At 44.9% G+C, this 26,677-nt stretch overlaps 1 protein-coding gene across 3 annotated transcripts in view; it reads right to left on the bottom strand.

Moving 5' to 3' along the window:
* The window catches only part of TACC1 (transforming acidic coiled-coil containing protein 1), a 106,596-nt gene that overhangs the window by 47,001 nt on the left and 32,918 nt on the right, over positions 1 to 26,677 (bottom strand). Inside the window, exons 1-2 of one of the 3 annotated variants that reach the window (XM_066593373.1) lie at positions 15,968 to 16,411; positions 6,436 to 6,512 (exon numbers count right to left, since the gene is read on the bottom strand). In XM_066593373.1, coding sequence (XP_066449470.1) covers positions 6,436 to 6,512; positions 15,968 to 16,083 — 193 coding nt within the window. In that variant the 5' untranslated portion in view covers positions 16,084 to 16,411. Of the gene's footprint in view, positions 1 to 6,435; positions 6,513 to 15,967; positions 16,412 to 26,677 lie in introns of those variants that run through there. The other 2 variants (XM_066593375.1, XM_066593376.1) reach the window with 2 other exon arrangements.

The raw sequence follows: 26,677 nt of genomic DNA, 5'->3' as shown, positions 1-26,677 counted from the left end.
GGATGCAGCGCTTTTGCTCCCTATGCTTTGAGATGAATCGGTGACGGAACCTACAGTCGGAGGTTCCAATGCAGATGTGAAACCAGCCTAACCCTGGATCACCCCATCAAATAAACTTGTGCCTCGTAAATTACAACCTCCGCTAAAGGGGTACCACAGTCATCCTTATGTGATGCCTACACATTATGTAGGAAAGGTACTACTGCTTCTCAGAAGCCTTAGTGATGGGTTCTGTAGAAAGTTGTAGTTGAGACTAATTTGGGACTAAGGGCTTTGTCTTTACCGGTGAGGATTTTCCCTTGCCCCACCCATGTTTTTTCTTTCTTTACGTGACTACTTGCATTGTTCATACTTCCTTTATGAACTGGTTTCCTTACCTCAAGTCACCCAGAATCTTCAATGCAGCCAACAAGCTAGAGTCATAATTTCCCATAAAAATGTAATTTAGAAAATTGATTGTACCAATTTTTACTCCCAAACAAAATTTATTCAACATGACTGCTTTTAAAAAAGGAAATGCAGAATCAATATTGGAGATGCTAATTAGGGAAATTCTTCATGTTGGCAGCCAACTTAAAAAGAAGTTAAAAGGGATTTTCTGGGGCTATGAAGAAATATAAATGGGCAAGAAGGGGTGTAATTTAAAAAATAAGCCATGCTCAACTTCCTAAATGGTCTTCTGGTCTCCTCTGCTTCGATCATAGAAGAAGCTGCAGCGGTCACATGTTATTCATTCTATGTGTGACTGATCAGCCTATCACAGGCTTCAGTGTTCATGTGCCATGCCATTAATTGATTGGCTGAACAGTCACATGTATATAAAAAAAAACAAAAAACTGCAAGTGACATCTGCAGCTTCTTCTGTGATCGGAGCAGCGGGGTTTGGGGCTCCTGTGCAGGACTGGGGGCCCATTTAAGGAGGAGAGTATATATTTTTCTCTACACCATTTCCGTCCAGTTAGATTTTTGAATTCTTAAAAGATCCCTTTAAGAAAAACCTATATTCAAATATCCTGTTCTGAGATAGTATGGGGAAGAGTCACAGTTTAGGATCCCAGTCTATTAGCTGCAGCAAAAAATGGCTATAAAGTGTGTTTTTTACTCTGGAGGATCAAACCTATTAACAATGGTGTAATGCTCAATTTCCCCTGCGGGGTTGCTGCAGGGATTATGAACAGCTGCTAAGGGTCCTTTGGCAAAAATTCAAATCATGGCAATATGCATACAATGTATTGTGAGCCATGCCAATGTAGTTTCATCAGTACCAGCTCGAGATAACAAACGCCTTTTTTTTTGTCATCTTCTTATATGCATCTATGGTGTATGAAAAGTTACATTTTGAATGGATTTTTCACTTTAAGAAGTGTTAACCCTTTCCAATCCACTGTCTGACCTCTGAAGACATTATGATTTAAGGCTGTACAGCTCCGATGTTGGAAGACGTCCGTCTGGGTTCTCTTACTGTATATTGCCAGCCTCTCTGCTGTCGGAGCCTATCCAACGTGTCACCTCATGCAGTACTGGCTTTAGCCAGCAGATAGCACCGTTGTATAACGGCAGAAAAAGAGTAAGCCCCCTAGGAAAACTGGGATACAAATTGGATTGGAAATGGTTAATGACAGAAAAGGTCTCATACACAACTTATTTTATATGCTACAGCACAGACTTTTGGTGGAACCCACCCCCTGCACTACATGGATGTTGTTTTCTTGCATCCTTAGAAGTGGACTACAAAAAGGTACAATTCTGCTTTAAAGGGCCAATCCGGAAAAACCATTTTTCATCACTGTACCATTCACCCGATTGTCTGTTGCACTATAGAGGTCTCATATGTATATCGTTGTCACTTCCATGCAGCATAGCCTCCTGTCTGATATTTGATTTTTAAGAGTTTCTCAGGCCTTCTCTTTCTGTATGCTTTGCTAGCAATCCCATGATACCTCAGCACACGATCACATGACCAGCTAGAACCAGTACCATCTCTGTCTGCTGGGAGGACAGTGTGATTATCATTACCCTCTATAGTCTCCTAAATAAGCTAAAGTATAAAGTATGGGAAGATGAATCGTCATCTCCCTCATTCTGTGTGACAGGAGCCTACAATCATCAGCTACAAGTGTGACAACAGTTTCCGTTCCCCCCTCCCCCCGTGAAGAGCCTGTGTGGTACAGTCCATACTGAAGTATTGATTCCTGGGGAGAACAGGATTACTAAAAATGCAAAAAACCTGTTGCGCTCTTAATGTGGTGAAAGATAATGCAATGCTGGGGATCAAACAAGTTGCTGATGATTCAAAAATAGTTATTAAGTTGTTTTAATATAGTATAAACATGCTATAAAATACACTACAGAGCAAGTATAAGATATGCAACGCATTTCAGCGTATAGTACGCCTTTATCAAGCATAGGTTATACTTGTTCTGTAGTTTTTTTTAGCATGTTTATGCAATATTAAAAAGCAGCCTAATAACTATTTTTGAATCATCAGCAACTTCAAGTAATCTTGATTTACATTCCCCATTTCTTGGAGAGACATTTGCCCATGTGCTGCTCTCCATGCTTCATGGATACTTTGTGGGAGTAAAGAACTTTCTTTCTGGACCTGCCAGGACTTCGGGTGCCAGAGGGGGAAGAGTTTCTCTTTCATGTATTCACCATATCTTATTGCTGTAATTATCAAGGTGCTGTCCAGTTTACACCATTGTTTCTGGGGAGAACAGAGAGACAAGTAATTCTCAGAAGATCACAATAAGATGAAGGGAGGAGATTTGTTTTTTGTATAGCGCCAACTTATTTTGCAGCGCTTTAGGGTAATTTATTTATTGTCCCCCAGCAAGCTGGGCACTCATTTTACTGATCTCAGAAGGATGAGTCAACCTTGAGCCGGCTACCTGAAGCATGCAGGGACTGAACTCGCAACCTTCAGGTCGTGAGCGAGAGCTTAGGACTGCATACTGCTGCCTTAACACTCTGCACCACAGGAGGCTCCCAAAAAGAAGAGAAGGACTCCTGGAACTTCCACATAGAAAGGAATGATAAAATACTAGTTGACTTCTGTATACACTGGGAGCTAATTACATACTGAATACGGACACTTTTCACTGGAGTGGCCCTTTGATTAGTGTCCATTAATTACTTATACTAATAAGAATCCATGCTGCTATTTTTCAGGGCCGTTTTAAAAAGTTAAAGCAGATCAAGGATCTTTTCATCCGCGACTACAGATCACATATCTGCTCTATAGAGGTATTGCACATTTGAGCGAAGAAGGGTTAAATGGCCCGATGCCTCGTGAGGCAGCCATAGAAAAATGCCAGGAATCCCTCAAGTGGAGACCGTTCCTGACATTTATTTCCAGTGTGGGCTGCTATGTAGTCTGAGGACACACCGAATATTCAATGTAAACAAGTCAGAAATAGGGCCGGATCATAAAGAAACGTGTAAGCCTGGCCAGAACCGCACAGGAACCCGCCGGCATGGAGGCGTAGATACAGTGCAGCCACGGGGAGATATATGGGGTAACAGGAGGACATCTAGGGGGAGGTTAGAAAGCCATTTAGATGTAATGGCAGGGGGCATTATATAAACAGTATATATGTGTGTGAGGTTTGGAGCCATTGTGCAGAATATATTTAGATTTCGGCTCCTATGAGTCACTCGCCCACATACTGCGCATCTGAATCATAAACCCCGCAAAACAAGCTGTCAGGAAGCAAGAAAGCTGCTAAATTCTGGAGATGAGCTGATCAGTCACGATATGGGGAACGGTGCATGAAAACGTTATATCACGGGCTTACGATGAGGACCGTGCATGCGGCCACATGGACGTAGACTAGCGGAGGGCTGGAGGATATAGGAGGGGCTTCCAGAAGTGCATTCATACCCCGGCCCAATGTATCGTACCATGCTGACTAGTTGGGTGGTCCTTTTGCATTGGCAACCATGCAATGACTGAAATTGATACAGAGTATTAACCCTTTATAGCTCCAGCACCAGGATCAGGATAGGGGAATCTCCGCAGATGAACAGCTCAGTCTCAGGATGGAACCGAATAGCCCCGAACGGACCCCATTGACTATAATGGAGTCCGTTTTGTTTCCGCTCAGGTGCCCCCCCTTTTGGACAGAAAAAAAAAAGCGCTGCTTTTGTTCCGATATTTTGAGTTGGACCTGCGACGGAATTTTCACCTAGGGGTTTCAACGCACATTTCACGTTTTGTGAATCCGGCCTAACATGGAAACTTCTGGTGCAGCTCCAGGTGCAATAACATCCAACAGAGCTGCGCTATTTTATCATTTGCACTACCGCCAGCGAGAGCGTCAGATTTTAAGCGCCTGCCTGTCTAACAAGGGTCGATTGACAAAAAGTGTGTGGATCGGCACTCGCTACTGTCCGCAGAGCAGGGGTGTAGCTAAAGGCTCATGGGACCGGTTGCAAAAGTTTATCTTGGGGCCCCCAACTTCTCTTAACCCCTCAGAGGATTGGTATTAGGAGGATGAATGATTGTTATTGAGATCTTCCATCCTCATACAAATAGCAGTGTGTCCTCTGTTTACACGGGAAGATGTGCCAACATGATGACGAACAAGGGTTTGCTCATTCAACGGCTGATTACTGGCATAGTCAGATGGGCAGATAATCAGGGAAACTACTGCATGTGCCCGACCAATAGCTTCTGTAAAGGGGTCCTAGTGTCCAAGGACGCTGCAGGGTGGCTGTGTTGCCCAGACTCCCATCTCCAGGGTCTTCCACCAAACCTCCATCCACTCACTGATGAATTGCAGGTCGCCATATTTTAGTTGATGCTGATGGTTACCCTTGGAGTGCGATGAGGGTAGAATACAGTTTTAGGCTACATTCATACAGGCGAGCGTGATATCGGGAAACTCACGAACGTATGATTTTGACGGTGATGCAAAACGTCTGAAAATTTGGTTTTCACACGTGTGATGGAATCGCAAGTGTTTTTCATTGACTTCAATGGGAAACATTGCATATTCACGTGAGTTCTGTGCGCACCGTATCGCACAAAACCAGCGCGAGAATATTGCTGGTGTGAATAAGTCCTTAATAGGCTAAAAATAAACTTCAAAGAGGTCTCCCATCTGTATGTACATATAGTCTGTGTGTATCTATTTTAGAACCATTTTGAAGATCTCTGCTTTCTGTCAGTGACTAGAAACAATCTTGTTTGCATCCTAAGGCTTTATACTCTTCACAGCTGAAGGCTTCCTACATTGGTTTCCAGCCTGTGATCAAACAAAGTAGCAGAAAAGAAAAATAGCGCACACACACACACACACACACACACACACACACACGATTGTCTAGTTTGGGTTCAGCTGTAGCAAATCCTCAACTGTGAGAGGTGATACATTTGTACAGGTTGTAAAACAACAAAGTTTCCATTCACTTAGAGCAATCAGAGATCTTGAAGTTGGTGAAATTATCACTGAATCCAGTAATGTTGTATTGCAAGTGCTACATCTGAAGTCTTCAGTGAGTGAAATCGCTCATAGACACCCAAGTTGTTAAGGGGCCTAACCAGTACCATTCAAAATGAAGCACCCATGGCACACGGCCAATTTGACTGGAGGACAGCGTGACCAACCAGAATGGTGGCATTACATGTAATACAAGGATGTCATTGGTTCAAGTCCTGCTGAACTGGAGCCAGTTATTAGTTCTAGCCATTGCAGCCTTAATCACATGCAACCTGTGTGATTGCAAAGGGTGCTGCCCACCAGCTTTTAGGTAAAAGTGGGTCCAATAGTGGTGCAGGGCAGAGAATGCCATCAGATCTGGTGCTGTATTTGTCAGGAGCTTGGTTCTGGTGCTGTCTTTATGCTAGGAGTTTGGTTCTCTTGCTGTATTCATATTAGGATATGAGCTTGGTTCTGGTACTGTCTTTAGGTTATGAGTTTGGTTCTGTTGCTGTATTGTTATGATATGAGCTTAGTTCTGGTACTATATTCACTCAGCTTGGTACTGGGATTGTACTTATCTACTGAGCTATTGTTGTATGGTAATATCTGGCGGCATGCACAAGCAGAATACATGTAGACAATCAGTGTACGATAGATATTATACATAAACTTTTTCCCTTATGACAGGTGGGGAGGAAAAAAAAAAAGGTGCCATCTAACCCGAGTCCGACCCTGGTTCAGACTCAGAGGGGATGCCAAGCAAGGCTGGTTCCTTACAGCCTAATAGGGTATTTGGATGTGGGTTGGCTCCATAAGATAGTCTCTAACACAGCGGAACCAGGATGACCTTACATTTGAACGGATACAGACATGCCCATATATCCAGAGGAGTGGGTACACCCCCAGTCCCAGCAGCTGATTTCACGGGCACCAAGCTTGCCGAGACAAGCCGCAGTAGAACTCGCACAACGAGGCGGTGTACCAGAATCACATCCGCTTGGCCGGTTACCTCGAGTTTGCTCTTTGACAGGTGACGGGATCGGAGTATCTGCTTCAGGCGTGTCAAAGTTTCCCTCCGAATCTGAGCTGCGGGAAAACAGAAACCAGTTCTGTTAGATTCTTGCCATTGTTTCTTAAGAGATAAACATCTTTGTCTAATGAACTATCTGAGAGAACATCCCCCAAAATGGCTAAAAAGTTCCTAGCTGAGAGTAAACTTTTAGATCACCAGTTTACAGAAGTCCCGGAGTCATTGTCCTCTGTCAAGTGGTGAAAACATCTGTCCAAGTCTCTGGGAAAGTTGGGTGCCAAGCAATAAGACTATCATTACAGTTCACATTGGGGTCCCATCCAACTTTCCCAGAGTGCTGTATGAACCATTTAGCCAACTGTCTCCGAAGCATGTGTCACTTAGGAATGACTAAGACCAAGTCACAGTGAGATAGTCGCATGACAAAAGGGATTGTCAGTAGAGATAAGCGAGCATACTCGCTAAGGACAATTACTTGATCGAGCATTGTCCTTAGCGAGTACCTGCCTGCCCGCTCGGAAGAAAAGGTTCGGCTGCCGGCGCGGGTGAGAGGCGAGTTGCGGCAGTGAGCAGGGGTGGGCGGGGAAGAGGGAGAGAGAGTTCTCCCCACCGCTCTCTCCCGCCGCTCCCCGCCCCCCGAATCTTTTCTTCCGAGCGGGCTGGTACTCGCTAAGGACAATGCTCGCTCGAGTAATTGCCCTTAGCGAGTATGCTCGCTCATCTCTAATTGTCACCCAGTGTTCCCATGCTGGTCATTAAAGGGATATGCCTTTATTTTGCTGATCAGATCATCCAGAGCTGAAATATAGCATTTATTGCATGGCATGCAAGTTCATGGTATACTGATGGGTGGTTGACCTCCCCTACTCATCCGGGCTCCCACTCTATCTTTTAGTATAACATGCCCATTGGTTCTATTGATATCTCAGAGATGATATGTTTCAGATCTCTGCCCTGGACGGTGCATGCGCTGTTACATTGGCCCCTAGTGGTTGAGCAGATATGGAACACACACCATTTCCGTGTGCTTGAGCGGGAGACATCAATCCAGCTATTGGGCATGTCTTATTAAGGCCTAATGCCCACGGCTGTATGTGCACTGCGGGATCCGGAGGGAGCGTTCGCTTCTGGATCCCGCAGCAAGAACTCCCCATAGGACATGCAAGGAAAACGGTTTTCCATGCCCATGAGCGGAAATCAACTGCAATTTTTCGCTTGTGGGGGAAAATTGCAGCATGTCCTATTCTGGTGCGAGGCTCGCACGGACAGCTTTCATTGCAGTCAATGGAAGCAGTCCGTCCCACTGTGAGTTGCGGCAGATCCATATCACCCCCGGCGTGACTCTCTGCACTGCGCATGTGCAGCGGCGATCCAACCAGCACATCCGCAGCGCAGAGAGAAGACACTGAACAGGTAAGCCACGGGTCACCGCTGGAGCACAGGGTCTGATTCCACTGCGAGATTTCGCAGTCAAAATCCGAATCGGCCGTGGGCATGAGGCCTAAAAGAAAGAAAAAGTTTCTACATCAACATAGAAGAGGTTCTTTGCTGTAAAAGCAGTGAGACTGAGGAACTCTCTGCCTGAGGACATGGTGATGGCAATTTGATAAGAGTTAGAGATGCCTGGACGCCTTTCTTGAATGTAATATATTACATGTTTTAATCATTAATAACTATTTTTCAGCAATGAAGGATCTGGTCAGTAAAGTAACAGTACGGTCCGTTCCACCATACAGGACGCCGTAAATTTTATAGCAGTAGTTTATACTCTGGTGAAAAACTTCCCTTTAACCCTTTTCAATCCAATTTGTATTCTGGTTTTTCTAGGGGGTTTACTTTTTTTCTGCTCTTATACAACGGCGCTATCTGCTGGCTAAAGCCAGTACTGCATGAGGTAACACATTGGATAGGCTGGCAATATACAGTAAGAGAACCCCGATAGACGTCTTCCAACATTGGAGCTGTACAGCCTTAAAGGGGTTGTCCAGCGAAAGCAAGTGGGGGTATACACTTCTGTATGGCCATATTAATGCACTTTGTAATGTACATCGTGCATTAATTATGAGCCATACCGAAGTTATTCACTTACCTGCTCCGTTGCTAGCGTCCTCGTCTCCATGGTGCCGTCTAATTTCAGCGTCTAATCTCCCGATTAGACGCGCTTGCGCAGTCCGGTCTTCTCCCTTCTGAATGGGGCCGCTCGTGCCGGAGAGCTGCTCCTCGTAGCTCCGCCCCGTCACGTGTGCCGATTCCAGCCAATCAGGAGGCTGGAATCGGCAATGGAACGCACAGAGCCCACGGTGCACCATGGGAGAAGACCTGCGGTCCACCGTGGGTGAAGATCCCGGCGGCCATCTTCGCAAGGTAAGTAAGAAGTCACCGGAGCTTGGGGATTCGGGTAAGTACTATCCGTTTTTTTTTTTTTAAACCCCTGCATCGGGTTTGTCTCGCGCCGAACGGGGGGGCTATTGAAAAAAAAACAAAAAACGTTTCGGCGCGGGACAACCCCTTTAAATCATAATGTCTTCAGACGTCAGACAGTGGATTGGAAAGTGTTAAAGCAGCAATCCGGTCCTGGACAAAAAGATGGCCGCACGGCTTCTCTGACTACCTGATATGCATTGTGCAATAATCAGCATCGGTAGCCTAAGGCACTACAGGCTGCTCTGACCGGTTGGCATGGCTCACGTGGGCAGCACTGGTTAATCAGAGCAGGTGGAGTGTTTGTCCAGGACCAGGGGGTCACTGTAATGCCGCAATTTACTGTGAATTTTCTCAGAAAATGTGCAATTCACAGTAAAACTGGGCAACAAGGAGTGGGATTGCAATGTCTCCTCAGGAACATGTAGCGCTAAAGGCTTATTTCGGTCTGTGAAATATACAGCGTTTTCACACACCGAAACTATGCGTATTCCCTGCTTTTTGCATTTTTCACGTGTGCACGTGAAAAAAAGCAAAAAATAGGTCTGCATACCCCAGTGTATAATAATAATACAAACTGATTGAAATGGCTTATTAGTCTAATGAGTTCAAAGTGTTCTTTTTTTCTGCACAATTTCGCAGAGTTTTACGCCTCTCAGCGTATTTAATGCTCATTTGCATAACCCTATTGACTTCTATGGAGATTTTTGGTGCGCAAATGTGTGGAAAAATAAAGCATTTTTTGCGTGACCGAAATGCAGACAAAATACTCACATGTGAACGAACGCCTTGAAATTAATGGATTCTACTCACTGCGTATTGCGCACGCAAATACACTTGTATGAATCTGAGCGAAGGAAACAAACACTTCTTATAGAACCTCTAATATTACATAATTCTGCAAAATCTATGTGACAACCAATATGGCCGCCGGTACAATCCCCACATGGGCGGTCACCCAGCTTTCCTAGTGTCCTGAATAACAAGTCTGACCATGGTAGTGGATGGTAGATGCGCTACTACATAATTAGGGAGAATTGCCATCTGGTGTCTGATAAAGCTGGGTGGCATAGGAGCTGTAATGGCGGCCATATTGTTTGTCTCTAGGTTAGGCGACGAGACTAACAAGTTAGAAAGAACTGCGGAGAATAGATTTTCCATTTCGCTGCAGTTACACTGTAACCATATGGCTCTAGTAATACAGCGCAGTACGTAGTAACCCCGTAAACCGGGCCAAGGTCCATCACAGAAGTCATACACCACGCCCCACATCAGAATGCCCCAGGGTACCATGATTAAAGGGATGTGGATTAGCAGGATATTTGAGCCCACCCGTGGCTGATGCCACCCTTCCAGCTCTTGGATGGCAGCTGTTGTTTGACCTGCCCTCGCCCTATTGTCAGCACTACACAGCCAACGACCGCACGCCTCAGGAGACTGACGGCGAAACACAAGTGTCACCGCTCTCCATTACCATGATGAAAAAAAGAAGCTCTAGACGTGTTAATATACTTTCTACATACATTTTTCACCATTTTCAACATCTCTGCTTGCTGTCAGGAACTGATACTGTCTTCTGGTCATCCTAAGGCTGGATTCACACAGGGCGGATTTGCCGCGGTTTTGCCGCAGCAGATCCACCCGCGGCCGCTAATCTCGGGATTAGCCAGCCATGTGGATTAGATTTCTCAGAAATCTCGTCCACACGAAACGGCTAATCCGCTGCGGTAAGTCCGGTTGAAACCACAGCCGCGGTTTCAAAAGATGCAGCATGTCTATTTACTTTTTTTTTGTGTTTTTACATCGCGGCCGCGCTCTTCTCTATGGGAGCGCCGGCCGCAACAGAAAGGCATGCGGCCGAGCCGCTTCAAAGCCGCCGCGGCTTAAACCGCAGTGGTTTTCCCGGCGGAAATTGCGCAGTTTTTGCTGCGGCCAAACCGCGAGATTTCCGACGGGAATCCGCCCTGTGTGAATGCAGCCTAAAGCTCCTTTTATGGAAGCGAATGACATAATCGCTGGCTCATTCGCTCTCGCTCAGCCTGTTTAGACAGCAAGCTCATCGCTGGCTCGTTCGGTTCTTCTCATTCGTGTCTACGGCGAATGTGAAAGACTAAACGCGCGCCATTTAAAGTGAACGACTAGTGAACGAGCTAACTTTTCTGCCCGCATAAACTGAACTACAAGCGAAAAGCGAATGATTTTAGTTCACCGTTCAGCCGTTGGCTTGTGTCTACGCTGAACGATGATCGTTCACTTTCGCACATTTGAACGCTAGTCGTTCCATCTAAAAGCACCATGAGCCGGCAAACCAGAACGATCCAATCAAGTTCACCCAGCTGAGTGTTTGCTACAATGCATTACCTAGACAATTCCGTGTGAGTGAGGCCGGGGTCACACCAACGTACTTGCATGGCGTATTACGCGGTTAATGGCGCCAATGAAAGTACATTGTTCCTCTAAAACCTGCGTATATTTATAATGTATTTTACGTGCGGAAAAAAAGAGAACGCAGCATGTTCTATTTTACCTTTCGAAACGCAGTGATGCGCAATTAAAAGGCGTATGCACGGCATTTTTTTTTTTTTTTTTTTTTAATGCAGGGGTACACAGTTCACTACGCCAATTTTTACGCGGCGAATTACTATGTAGTCACATGAACCCGGCCCGTTACAGTTTGGACACTAGATGGATAGATATACATGCAGCCGGGCCCCAGGTTTAGGCGGCAGGACAGAGCGCAATTCCTCCTCCGGGCAGACGCTCTCCGGTTCACATACTTGTGGTCGGTTTTCCTTCGCTATAAGATTTGCCAAAAAAACAAGAACAGATCTTGGCAGAATATAAAACATACGGAGAGAATGCGAACCACAAATATGACGGTGGAAAGAAGCGCTGTGTGTGCGCCTACCGCTGGGACTGGCTGAACATGACGCTACCTTCTGCTGGGCAAATCTATGTATCATGGACAGTCCATTCACTGACAGCAAGCAGAGCAAAACTTTTTTCTTTTAGACAGGATGACCTGTGTATGTTGCAGATTGATTGTTGGATATGGAACATGGATCACCCTTTGGCCAAAATGATGCGCATCGTGATATCAGCTGTGATTGCCAGCCGCATTCCCGCATGGATCTCGCAGCCAGAAGAGCTTGAATCGGGCTGCCATGTAAGATGGCATTCACGCTGATATCAAGCATACTTAAAATTGTGTTGAACTGGGTTTTTTTGGTATACGCGATTTGGATATCATTGCTATAATTTCAGCGCCATTTTGTGTGATGGCACAGTATTGGGGGTTCCCGCCAAACCAGGATGGCCCCAGTGATGTACAAGACCCCACATAGGAGTGGGAAAGATAGCGCAGTTATACAGCGAGTGAGGAGAAACGCAAAAAAGCAGAAGGGAGGGAGAAGTTGAGTGCGACCGCGAAGAGGGTTCTGAAAGCTACTGTGTTGAGAAAGAGGCAGCAATGAGAAAAGCGCCACCATCCGCCATTGTGAACTCCCCTTGTATCATCTGGGCTGTGAATACCTGAATGGTACCCCTGCTGTCCCTCCATACCGACCCACTACACCGACAGCAATAACCCTAATATTCCTCCACCCCACGGATGGACTAAGGCAGTTTTTAGATGAACCGATTCTCGTTTGAACGGGCGAGTGACATCATCATGAGCTCGTTGGCTCTCGTACAGCCTGTTTATACAGCAGATACATCGTTGGCTCGTTCAGTTCCAACAAGCATCGTTCAGTCTTCCACATTCGCCATATAAGCAGACATGAAAGCCTAAACGAGCCAACGATGATTTTCACGTCTTTTGCTCTGATATTGTAATCACTTACGTATATGAACGTTACCATCACACAGAGAAAGTGTCATTCCATCCGACAACTTCTAGGGGAGGGATTGCTTTTGACAGTGAGTGTACTAATGGCATCGATCCCATTCATAAAGCCAGCAGCTCCAAAAGTAGGGAAATATTAGGGACCTGCTGTAGGACCCTACAAGGTACAGAACTGATCACAGTATGTGGTCCCTATAACTATGATCATTGTGATCTGCTCATGGGGACAGACTGCGTTCATAAGGGGAATCCTCTCATCTTGTACTGCAGCTCTAGAGCTTGAAGGTTTTACAATAGAGCCGTTAGCGGTTAGTGACATTTCCTTCCTATTTGCTTGAGTACGTCTGTCTCAGCCTTTCTGCAAGTGCTGCAAATTCTTCTTCCCTCTCACTATTTAACAGCGATGGCGACATTCTGAAAATAATAATGCAGATCAGCGGCATGCCTCATGCCGGGAGATATACTCATATGTATGTATATAAGCAGGGGGTCGCAGAAGACAGGGAAGCAATAATCAAAACGGGCCTATAATTTGGATACAAGGTTTTACCGCCAACAGATGGGTCTGCTGTTTAATGCTTCACACCCTTATTATCTGCAGTTCTCTTGGAGAGGGAAGTCATGATCTGCGAACCCCAAAGGAGATCAGACTGTATGGGTCCCCTTTCTCCAAAGGCCCCCAAAACTGCAGCATGCTCTATATCTATGGTATATATGTCCTTGTATGTAAAGGTCACCAATATGCACTGAAGTGACTGATACCTAAAATGAACCCATTTCAGGTGCAACTCTCATAGCATGCAGTAGGCTCATGCGCAACTTGCATTAGATAGCATGCAGACACTAGTCCGTGTGCTGTCTAATTACACACGGACGATACACATTGACATGCATTGGAATGTCCTATTCCACATCTATGACATGGACTAGGATATATGAACCATCAGTCAGTATGAAAAACCTCCATGTCTTCATAGGCCTAGAATGAGGCCAATGTGCCATCCATGGATTAACACTAACAGCACGCAGCTCCAAATACGATATAGGCCTCCAGGGCACTCTTACAATGCCATTAAAATGATATACAAGAATTAGGAAACTTGCGACACATTTATCCACTGTATTGCGCCTTTTCCCAAAAGCCTCGACCGTCTGGTTAAAAAAAAAACAACTCAATATGGTGGGAGCTATATGGCAACATCACAGCAGTTTCCTCAAGAGGTTGTCCAACATCTAATAAAACATGCCTGCTTTCTTTCACAAACAGTGCCACTCTTGTCTACAGGTTGTGTGTGGTATTGCAGCCCAACTACATTAACTTCAATGGAGCTGAGCCTCAATATCAGACACAAGGGCAGGTGTGGCAATGTTAATGAGAGACATTAGCTAAGTTTACTTTAATCCTGGAACCCACTTCTTAGAAGGAAGCCGCCGGGTAATATAATTACTGAGGGAAGCCATGTGTAGCCGCTCATTTCGCTTCGGGGGAAATTAATGAATGTAGTATTATATGGCAGCCATTCAGATGAATGTAATATGTGGTCACATTAAGTAGGCCAGAGCAGGAGACACTCTTTGTAATGATACTTTGTTGCTGCTCATAAAGGTAAGTCCTGTGCACGCTAGATCCCCTATATAATGCCCGATCAGGGTATATAGAAAGGGGTTCCCCAGATGGGCAAGTCCCTTTATAGGGTGCATTTACAGAGGCTTGATTTTTGTGCGTTGCAAGATGCACCGAACTCGCATGTTAAAATAACTCATTTTAAATGGGTCAATCCTTCTCTTGTAGCGATGCTGCGAGATTGAAAAATCACTGCAGGTCCTATTTTTGGGCGATTTCTACTCACCCACATTATATTCTATGGGATCGCTTAAAAAAAAAAAAATTGCATCATATTCGCATTCTGTACAGTTTCCGTGCTAGTATGGTGCGATTTTTAACAATTGAGGCCCTTGCAAGCTTTTTACGCACGTAGATGCAATGCGTTTTAGATAAAAACGCATCGTACTCACATTCAAAATTCACAGTTTTAAGAGTGTCATATTGTTCCAACGATTTTCGTTTCGTGTAAAAGCTCCTAAATAGATAGAGGAAACATAGTGATCTATCAATATAAGGCATGAACTCATTCTGTGCTGGGCCGGACTGCAAAATGCACATGGCCGCATGTAAACAATACAATTATTGGTCATATGGCATCTGACTGGCGGGCGTACATAACCAGTGACCATGGCCGATGTGATCACATGACCTCATATAGAAATCTGACTATATGGTAGCATATATATTTTCATACTCCGGTAAAACCCCTTCATGGCAAGTAATAGAGGAGGTTCCCAACTTGGTGTCCCCCTGTAGTGTCCAGTACAGCCCCCAGGTCTGACGGATCCCTGACACCAATAAAACCAAAATCGGCACCCTATGTCATCCCCTCTGTAGTACCACTATGAGGAAAACTAAGGCCGTGTCACATGGACACATTTGCGCAAAACTTTTTTGCACGCGCAGAAAATAGAACCATTGATGTCAATGGGTTCGTTCACAAAAAGACAACCCAGCATGCTCTATTTTCCTTGAACTTAAACCAATTGGCTATTTCAGTGGCTGAGGGCATCAGTGTACTTTTTTTGCGCATGCAGTTACAAGACATGCAAGCGCAATAACTGCAGTAGAAGAAAAAAAGAGAACACTTTTGCGCATGCAAATACACAACGTCCGATGCAAAAAAAACCCCACAGTACAAATATGTATACACTTGTGCGAGAGAGCCCTAAGACAAACATGATACTGGGGGTTTCCGCACCGCCTGCGGTCAGCCGCATTGTGGGGGTAGACACCCCTATAATTTCCATCCGTTGCACCATGTAATTTCAGTATGGAAAATACAGACACACAGGCAAGTATTAGCGGAGATCAAATGACCTACAGTAGTCATATCCGTGGTTTTCGGATATCTAGAAACCAGATTATATCTGACGACCGTTTTTAACCCCTTCATACATACCAGTAGGTAGAACCAGACCGTATACATAATAGTAGCATACAATGTATCGTTTTCAGGTGCTATTTACAAACACAATGTTCACTGCCAAAATAGAAGCCTACACAGTGATACAAATGTAGCAGAGCTAAGTCTGTGCTTTATCTCATCATGATAACTCCACTGCCCTATGTAAACCCATCAGCTGTAGACACAGCTCTGCTACATAGTGATAAATGTGGGGGTTCTGCATCCTACTCACCCAGAATCCTGTTCCTCCTCATCCTCCGGTGTCTCCCCTCCAGAACCTCTCACCGCTGACCATGTCCATTTTGCCCACTGGACTGGTGACAGCATCTGCCAAGGGCTGAATGCCATCTTGCAGCTGGCAGCTTAGGTCCAGATACCACACTGAAGCAATGCACCGCTGTCTTGGCAGCACCGCTCAATGCTGGAGGTACATGCCAAATATTCCAAAATCTAAGTCCTAGGAGAATGTGAGCCTCTCTGGTCTTGCAAGGAGGATGCCTCTCCCCTGTTCTGCCTGTGTAGCTGGGAATCAGCTGTCTGGCATGTCTCTGCTATCCCTCCCCCTACAGACTGTACTACTGCACTTATGCAGGGAGGATCAAAGCCCACACAGATCTGCAAACCCAAAGTGCACTGCAGCTCCCATCCTCAGTGGATTCTCCTATCGCCCAATAGAACCAATGTTTGCATGTGCCATCCTTGCCCTATATATCGGTGGCATCCGGCTATTTACAGATAGCCTTATTCTTGCAACCACCCAACAGGTTGCATTCCTGCATTAAACTAACCTACATTGTATCAGGCATCGTATATAAAAAAACACAAGCCTTAACCCTTAATGGTCGTGCATATGTAAAAAAAAATTACTGCACCCCATCTGTGGTGTGTACGGTTATTGAATAGAAGGAAATAGCAGATTAGAAGAATTCAGGGCAGTTTGGCATCCCCCCTTTAGAGTTGAATGGTTCAGTCCCAAATTGTAGGGGAATTAGAGGAACAAAAAAAAAGTGATGGGAAACCTGCAAAGTAAAGTGTATTGTATGTTGCAGCTGTTCAGAGAGAGCTTCCTGCCCACACAGCTCCTGGGCACAGGCAGGGGAAGTGCGCCCAGCTGTGGCTCACTTGTCAGATCTGCGCTGGGGTTACATTGTGTGCTTTTTTTTTTTTTGCTTTGGAAGAGTTTTTGTTATTTCCTTTCTTTCTGATTTGCAACACAATGAGAAATATTGCGGAGAATCCTGGGAATGTGGAGAGCCCGGAGCCGCGGGGTGGAGGGTGGGAAAGTTAGATTGTGATGCTCTGGGAAGTCTATGGTGTGGGCTGGATTCATCTATCATCAATCATTTGGTTTCTGGTCTGTAGGTGGCTTTAAGCTGGTGTCACGCGGCGTATTTGTGCACCCAGAATTTGCACGCACAATACACAGGGAATAGAAGCCATTAATTCTGCATATTTCGGTTGCCAAAAAAACCCCGCAGCATGCTCTTACTTTCCTGCACACCAAAGGTCCCCATAGAAGTCAATGGGGCTAGCATTATTCCACTGGAAAAAGAACACATATGGAACTCAGACTTATTATCGGTGCATTTGTTTTGCCACGCGCAAATGAACATGTCTTGCGGAAGCAAAATGTACAGTAAAATACGCCGATGCGCTCGCAAAAAAGCATGGTTAATTTCACAAAAATGCTACTCTTTATCGCACACAAATACATATATGCCTCTGTGATACCAGCCTACAGGGGATAACGTTTACCCACATAGTTGTTTGATACCCTGTTTCCTTGAAAATAAGACCTACCCCGAAAATAAGACCTAGCATGATTTTTCAGGATTTTTGAGGATGCAGAATGATTTTTCAGGGTTTTTGAGAATGCTTGAACTATAAGCCCTACTCCAAAATTAAGCCCTAGTTACAGTTAATTTAAAAAGTCAACGTAAATAGTGTCCAGGCAGCTATACATGTAAAAAAGTGAAATCTTTTAGAGAAAAAATTAATATAAGACCCTGTCTTATTTTCGGGGAAACACGGTAGAGCGACGGTTGTTCCATGTAAACATGGTGACCAACAGGGTGATGAGCAACAATTCGATTACTAGTTGCTCACCTAAAAATAGTCACTGGTTCATTATCATCTGGTGTGAACCGATAACCGTCTTTTAACAACTAGCCAACAACTCTACAGGAGGTGTGTGCTTTTTTGGCGTGCACCTACCCTGGATTGTTGATTGGTTCTACCATTTTTTGAAGATTTGCCCTCCCACATTGAAAGTGACTGCACTTCTTATGTAGACATCTACGTATGTGTCCATCTTCAGGTACCTGGAGGAGCTGACAGACAGCTGAAGGGGCCCAGTACTTGGGTGAGTGTTGCTGCCCCCTCATTTTAGCGATCAGCGGGGTGGTGGGTCTTAGCAGTGTAAAGCCCCGCTGTTCAAAACTTTTGACATGTCAAAAATTTGTAAAAAGTGCAGCTACTCTTTGAGGGCTTATTTAGACGACCATATATCGGCTGAGTTTTCACGCCCGGCCGATATACGGTGTGCTTGTCTGCAGGGGGGGGGGGGGGTAAGGAACAGCCAGGAGCAGGAACTGAGCTCCCGCCCCTCTCCACTATTTGCAATGGGAGGGGCGGGATGGGGACGGAGCTAAGCGGCATTTCTTAGCTCCGCCCCTGTCTCGCCCCCTCCTATTGCAAATAGTGGCAGGGGGCGGGAGCTCAGTTCCTGCTCCTGGCTCTTCCATCCTCCTCCCCCTGCAGACAAGGACACCATATATCGGCCGGGCGTGAAAACCCAGCCGATATATGGTCGTCTAAATAAGCCCTAAGGGCGCATTCAGACGACCGTATATCGGCTGGGTTTTCACGCCCAGACGATATACGACGTCTCTCTCTGCAGGGGGTGGAGGCTGGAAGAGCCGGGAGCAGTGCTCTGAGCTCCTGCCCCCTCTCCGCCCCTCTGCACTATTTGCAATGAGAGGAGGTGGAACGGGGCGGGGCTAAGTTCTCGGAACTAGCTCTGCCGCCGTCCCGCCTCTCCTCATTAAAAATAGTGCAGAGGGGTGGAGAGGGGGCAGGAGCTCAGAGCACTGCTCCTGGCTCTTCCAGCCTCCTCCCCCTGCAGAAAGAAATGCCGTATATTGGCTGGGCGTGAAAACCGAGCTGATATACGGTCGTGTGAATGCACACTAACACTCATTGGTTCCCGAAAACACATTGATATGTGCGAATGACACTCAACTCAACAGTCTCTGCTGCTCATCAAAGATACACTCACTGCTGTGGTCTCTTGCTGGTCTGGCCTTTGATTTAAAACTCAGTGCTGCAGCCTCTCGAAGACCATTCTCAGGTATTTATGTGGATTCAGTGAATTCAATAACCAATAAGCATGCATTGTGGAGGGAGCAAAATTTCAAACATGTATCCACCAAAGAACCTCATACGGGGGGTTTCCAGGTGGTGGACCTCTTGCTGATCTATGAGTAATAGCTGAGCCTGAGGATAAGCCATCAATAGTATAAAAGTGGGCAACCCAGTTTAACCTTCATGCTGGCTAAAATGATGGCACTTTTTCTATGTTGGAGGCTGAGGAGTAAAAAATGTTACGGCCATGCAGTAAGCCATTCCTACTTTTCACTCCACTTTAAGAAAATGATCTACGTGATGCAAATGGTCAATGAATGTCGCACAGCATAAAAGACGCTATTTTAGAGTGAAATGCACCAAGTAACACCAGTGGTTCAAAATTTTGTCATCCACTTGCAAAACCCGGAGAGAAACCCAATCCGTGGATTCAGTGTTGAAAGCAGAATAAGGGAAATCTCTGAGGCATCGAGCTAATTGTGACCACTGTCATGAAGAAATGTTCATTAGCTGGTTTCATCTCTCCAATAAGGACATAGGGGAACAATATTTCTCCTTGTGCAGATTGCCAAATTGGCTTATGGAGTTTTATAGGCCAGACAATGCCCCCTGGCTGTAACTAATAAGCTCTCATTCAGGGGGAAGAAAGTTAGCTCTCTAGGGCCACCTATTGGATAGTAACTCTATACAACCGTGTTTTCATCCATAACATGAGGGGCGACTATGCAATAAGGGGCACCGCAGAGCTACCTTGCTTCCTCTTGGATGACAGCTTATTTGTAACCCTTCAATAAATGCCACTGAACCAAGACGGCATATATAATGAGTTGTAATCATCTGTCAATGATCCATATAGAAGTACCATGGAGGTAGGCCTTGTAGATGCTGTCAGGTCCCTGAAGAGTGGGCATCTCATTTCTGCTAGTCCAACCCATTTTTCATGAGCAATTTACAGTCATTAAGGGACATGTCATCCTGGACTTACAAAAAGGCACAAATAGGCATTGGGCCATACTGCATGGTGGTATGAACCAGCAGCAAGAGTAGGCCTGAGCCTCGTGTGGTGCAGAGTGTTAATGCAGCAGAAATGTAGTTCTAAGCTCTCGCTCATGACCTGAAGGTTGCAAATGCAATGTCCGCGTGGTCCAGGTAGCCGCCTCAAATGTAGTCCTAAGCTCTCACTCATGACCTGAAGGTTGCAAGTTCAATTCCCGCTTGGTTCAGGTAGCCAGCTCAAGGTTGACTCAGCCTTTCATCCGTCCAAGGTTGGTAAAATGATGGAGATAATAAATAAAAAATTTACCCGAAAGCGCTGCGGAATAAGTTGGCGCTATACAAATAAGATTCATTTATTTTAGGCAGTAATTTGGTGGTATTGCTATACTATATATATGTTAAAGGATGGGCAAAAATATCACTAATGCAGAGGTTGCAGTAAACTGTTTCCTTACTGTGTAATATGCAAAAAATACAGCAATGGAGTAGCTATATAGGGTGCAGCAGTCACAGTTGCAACTGGTCCCCTAAGCTTGGAGGCTCAAAGGCCTCCTGCACCACAATAGTAGAAGCCACAGCTGCCCGTGTCCCCCGCCCTTGAAACTCTGGACATCACATAAGGGACAAACTATCCTTCTCACGCGTTGGCTGACAGCACACACACGGTGCAGCTCAATGTATTCTATAGCCCCCCCCCCATCTCTAGATCTCAGTATAGTAAGTTTGGGGGGCATAGAGGAAGGCACTATTGCTTTGTGAAGCACAAAAAGGGTCACCATTAATATGGGGAGACACTGAGAGGAGGATGTAGCAGATGCATGGGGAGAAAGTGTGCAGAGCCGAGTCATGGCTGGAAATCTTCATGGTGGTCTGGGCCTAGATAAAAAAAAGGGAAAGTGAATGAAACCAGTCAGAAGAGACATTATTTGTGAGCACTGGAGGTAACTGCATCTTAATCACTCTCACTGTGCAGAGCTGGTATCTATCATGTGGTGACTGCATTAGAGTTGTACTAGAGCTGAGCTGCTGTATCTGAGCCTGCCATATTATAAAAGTTGTCTTATAGATTTGCCATCTTTATTTTAATTTTGTTTTGGAGGGGATGTGGTGGGGTGGAAAATCATATGTATTGGGGTTTGAAACCATGCGATGCAGTCTCAGGAGGACCATGCCTATCAGCCGTGAAGGATAGTTGAGGGTGTGGGCACAAAATGAACTTTTGTACCTGGGGCAAATGAGTGTTTAGCTATGTCCCTGGCAATTGTGTAGGAGCTGGCATGGGTTAAAGTCCAGTTCACCAAGATTGCCATTGTCAAGCGGCTGGTTTAGTCTTTGAGGGTACCTGAGCTTTTGTCACTGAGATCCTCCAGCTGGAAATCCAGCTCTACTTCCTCTGGCCAGCGAAGGCCCCATGGCACCAGGGACACATTTGCCATCCTGCTGCCCAATACTTCCAACTGGTTTATCTTCCGGTTCTTAGCACTATCTATGGACATGTTGAGATGACCAGAGCCACAGTCCATGATTGCAGGAATAAAATTTATTGATGCAAGTGGACTTCTCTTTCCCCCTGGGTGCTGGGGAGCAGCGCTCTCTCACAGCCAGAGGCTCAATACCATGCCCTCAGCACCAGACACTTCACAGACCACTTTCATTTTCGTTCCCCTCTGTCTCTTATTCCAGGCGCAGAGCAGAGACCGCTCTATTATAACCAACTCTGGTTACCAGGGTGATGTTGGAAAATGGCACATTATGCCAGGCAAGGGTTGCCCTTACCAGCACTCAATGGGCACAAACCTAAACCATTTAATAATAACAGCACAATCGTTTTAAAAGGAACAGTAACAGTCATCATTAATATGCACCCCCTTACAACTGGTAGAGTAGTAAGGATAATATTAGTTGAATACAGATAGAATGTAATAGTCTCTGAATACTGGCAATATTACGATAAGGCAATAGTCTCTAGTAAGGTTTGGCGAATCGAAAGAAATCTCCATATCAGTCTCTGTCCTGCCTTCCATTAGACTCTGTTTCTTCTTACACCAGGTGCCTTTATTCTGTTAGACTCATGTTGATTTCTATCACTGTTGAAATCTCCAGACAACCTTCTCTTGGGCTACTGCTCTGATATGCATAACGTTTTTCTGACTCTGTACCACCACTCCAGATCCCCTTTTGAGTCACAGCTTCTGTACTACTCCCTGAATACTGCGATGGTTAGTGGATGAATTACTCCACAAGTGAGACTCCAGCTGTCATGGCTACAGAATTCTTCATGTGAGAATATGCTGTCATGACAAAACCACTTCCTCTTCCTGCTTGAGCCAAAACCTGGTCGTCTTGACCAAGTCTCTGCTGTGGGGTAAGGATACACCCGATTTCGATGATCGAAATCTGTGCCTCTATACAAGCTTGTCTCAAATACTATCTAAACCTATGTTTGCTTTGTAAGATTCCTAGAAATCTCTATCACTTCATCCATATGACATCAGCATTCTTCCTTAATAATGTCATTGTAAGTACTTACATCAAGTGTAAGACACTGAGAAAGTATGGAAACCCAATACACAATGTTAACCGGATATGAAATTCCATGTGAAGGACCAACAACAGCTGCCATACTGGCGAATGTGTCATCCCGAGCGCTGGTCATCCTCATCTTCTCTCATTGCCCCTCCAGCTGTCTCTCGGTTATTTGTTAACATTCACATATAATGAAATCTTTAGCAAGATTAAGCTTCTCCTCAGGACTTGCTGAGACAGACTGAGCTGCTGGCATACACAAACGAGTTTAGGGCAGCGCTACGAGAATGTGAATATATTACAACAATAGATTTATAAAAAGATAGGACTCACCGGTGCGGACAGCCCATCACGGACAGGCTGCCACACCGCTGGTCCTAGTTCACCTTGTCTACTTCGCCACTAGATCCCTGTAGGGGTCCACATAGACCAGAGGAGCTTCTGGGGGATGTCCAGGAGAAAATGGTCACCTTATCATGTACGGGCACACTGGTCCGGAAGTGGAAGGTCATTAATAGTCGCAATTTCATGCGCATGCTCTGTTCATACTGAATCTATCCAAGTAGCGTGTACGAATAAAGCATGCGCATGACATTGGGACTAGGAATAACCTTCCACTTCCAGACCAGGATTTGTCCATACATGGTTCAACAGACATTTTCTTATGGCCGCGTGCTCTTTTGCACGTCCGTGCGCGCGCCAATTTATAAATAGTATCTTACACTATTAGCATGTCTTTATGTCATATACTTGAAAATGGAACCCAATTTGTCGGTAATACCTCCGAAACGCATTGCATTTCCTGTATCGTACTAATGTCTCCTATGCTCATGGAGTATCTACTCTCCAAAGACACCTGGATAATCTGTGATCATTTAGAACCCAACCCAGATTTTTTATTTTGATTTGTGTCCACGAACCCCTCAGTCAAGCAAGTACATCATAATACATATAATCTCTACCGAGCACGCACTTACACACTTGGAGCGCAGGGTTTTTTATGCCCCTCTGGAAGGTGCAGTGTGAATGGCACTTTGAGTCTTTTCTTCCATAATAAGTTTGAAGCGGAGGACGAGAATGATTGTTCTATCTTATGCACATCTCCTAACTTACCTGGATTTTGGTGACTGTACTACTGTTCTGAGAGGTAAGAGACATGTCATAATTTTTGCTCCCCCACTGCTGTGGTACCCCCATCACTCACTTTTGGGTAGCCCTAGCATTTCATCACTGCAGCCAATCTGCGGTAAAAGAGGTGGAGGGAGCATGCGGGAGCACTATTGCTGAGGGGGACATATTAGGGGTATGATTATTGAGAGGGGCATGTGGAGGCATTATTACTGAGGGGGGCATACAGGGGCACTATTACTAAGGAAGGCATGTGGGGGCATAAGGGGACATCAATACTGTGAATGGTCATGCAATGGTATTACTAAGCAGGGACATGAGAGGGCACTATTACTGTGAGGACACTAACGGACGCTGTGAGTGGACACAAGTTTCCACACTATATACGCCGCAAGACTTGTCCCTCTTCTCTTTATTCCACAGTTGGGTGAGTAGTTTGTTCATGTGAGAATGGACCAGTCTTGAGGGCATAGCATTCCTCATGTGAGTATGGTGGGCAAATGTTATAAAAGGAGCTTAGTTCCCATCAGTTTGCTATTGTCTAGTACGTAAGGTGTGAGTCTGTGAACCAGTAGTATTTATGAGTGGGCCAAGCCAGGGTCCAGTAAGGCGGCTGTAGAATTGGAACAATGGGTTGAGTGTACATTGGGTCTTCTCACTAGAGTTGGAGTTTGGCTGGTTGAACGTGCCTGGGGCCTTCCCGTTAGAGACAGAGTGGCAAGCATGTGGACTGCGAGCGAGACTCAATGCTGGATAACAGCCCGCTCTTTGTAGAGACTGTGTCAGAGACTATGATTGATAAGCGCCTCTATATCCGGGAGGAGTAGGATTTACATTATATACCAAGGAAAAGCCCCATTACCCTATGGCAACCAGAGAATTGTATTAAAGTTACACAAGTTTTTGAAAAATAGCTGTGCCTCTGGTCTGTGAGAAGTTACTGTGTGTATTTCCCTGTCTGATCGTCTACTCAAACTCGTCTGGTTCGGTAAAGACTGTTACCTCTTCCACCTTTCATTTATTGCTTGACCATATTCGGGCGCCTAGGCTCGAGCCACTACAGCCCTAGGCATGTTTTTTAATTAATTAAGATCTAATGAGATAAAAGTCAAAGAAGTGGAAAAGTGATAACTGTTTCCTGAGCCTGAAATAAGTAAAACAAAGTGATGGCAGGAGGGGGCAGACTGGCACGGATACAGCAAGTGGTAGACTGCCAGCTAGTGGATGGGAAATGGAAATCTACAATCTAGCAATGAGCAGCAGAGAGGTGCTGACTGAGACCAAGGTATTCCGAGGCGGCAAATGAAAATAGAAAGTCAGACCAGGGCCAAGGTCTCAGAAATACAGGATTCAGGAAATGCAAGGACTAAGATTTAGGACTAAAAATTTTGGAAAGGGAACAGGTCTGCTTTAAATATACTGCCTGTTTCATATAAGTTGTAAGTAGTGGTCAGACCATCAGGTCCATGGTTGGGAGTGGAAGAATGCAATGGGTATCATGAATGTCACAATGGATTTGTATTTTCAAGGGTATGAAACCTTTAACTTCTTATGTCCTTTTCTGTGTTTGTGCAAGGCAAAGATCTCTTAATTTTTTTTAGATCACTCTTTTGACTTGGGGTCCTTTTGCATGGGACAATTGTTGGGCGTGTATGTGCTTGACAGCCATCCCAGTGATAAATTGCTCCTGTGCTTTTACATTGTAGTTTGTGTTTTATCTCAAGCATACCTGATGTAACTAATGAAGCCCTTGAATAGTTGCAGCAGGTGTGCTTGAGACAACATCTGCTATCTGTGCTGCTATGAAGAATTCAATTTAGGGGGTTGAATAATTCTGAGACTGTATTAGTTATTAAGAGGGAATTTAGTGTAGAATTTGGAGAAATTGCTTGTTATTTTAGTTCTGTCAAGCTATTTAAATTGTTCTTGTTTTTTTTTCTCAAACAACTGAGAAGTTCGTAAATTTGGCAAATAAAGCTTATTTGCAATAGGAGAGAGGAGAGTTTGAACAATATTGGTCGCAACTGTATATATTGAGTGACTAGAGAGTAAGATTGCATTGGTGGGAGTTATTGAATTGTGACATCCCCCCACCCACAGTGATCATAAAAAATAAAAGGCTGCGGTGATCTAATAATGAATAGTAATGGGACTATGATGTGTATGCTGCGTGGTTCCTTCACTCTTGTAATCACCACTTACTGTTCCTCCACCAATATTATTTTTGGACATGTCTTAATGACAATACAATTAGTAGCTGCACTTAGGCAGCAATTAGAAAGGATTCCCAGCTTATGATTCACCCCATCCTGAATCTGCCTCTACATACTAGTTACTGGACTTGAGGGGGCAGTGATCCAAATACAGATAGCACATAGAACAGCAGCCTATCCTGAAAAATCAGTTTATACTGCCACACAGTGACTATAAGTGGTACTACATAGCATGATTTTCCAGAATTTTTGAGGATGCAAAATGATTTTTCAGGTTTTTTGAGGATGCTTGAAATATAAGCCCTACTCCAAAATTAAGCCCTGCTAACAGTGAATTTAAAAAGTCAATTTAAATAGTGTCCAGGCAGCTATACATGTAAAAAAGTTAAACCTTTTTGAACAAAAATTAATATAAGACACTGTCTTATTTTAGGGGAAACACGGTAGTAGCATCCCAGAAAATAAACCTATCACAGGGTGTGATATTACTGGAACTCCCAGTGATCAGCTATGATCTGGGATGGAACCTGGCAGCAAATGTTTATCTTACAGGATTTAATGAAGCATTACACTGTGCCAACTGAGATGAGATGGGTTCCCTAGTCTTTGTAGCTGCTTTGTTTCGGGCAATTGTTGGAGGTCCTCATTGAGGGTCTCCCCTCCATTAATTCGGAATGTCCTAATAGGATATTTGCCAATGCTACAGTATTCTAAAG

This window comes from Eleutherodactylus coqui, chromosome 2 (genome assembly GCF_035609145.1).
Source record: "Eleutherodactylus coqui strain aEleCoq1 chromosome 2, aEleCoq1.hap1, whole genome shotgun sequence".
Classification (NCBI taxonomy): Eukaryota; Metazoa; Chordata; class Amphibia; order Anura; family Eleutherodactylidae; genus Eleutherodactylus; species Eleutherodactylus coqui.
This window is presented reverse-complemented; position numbering and strand designations above follow the sequence as displayed.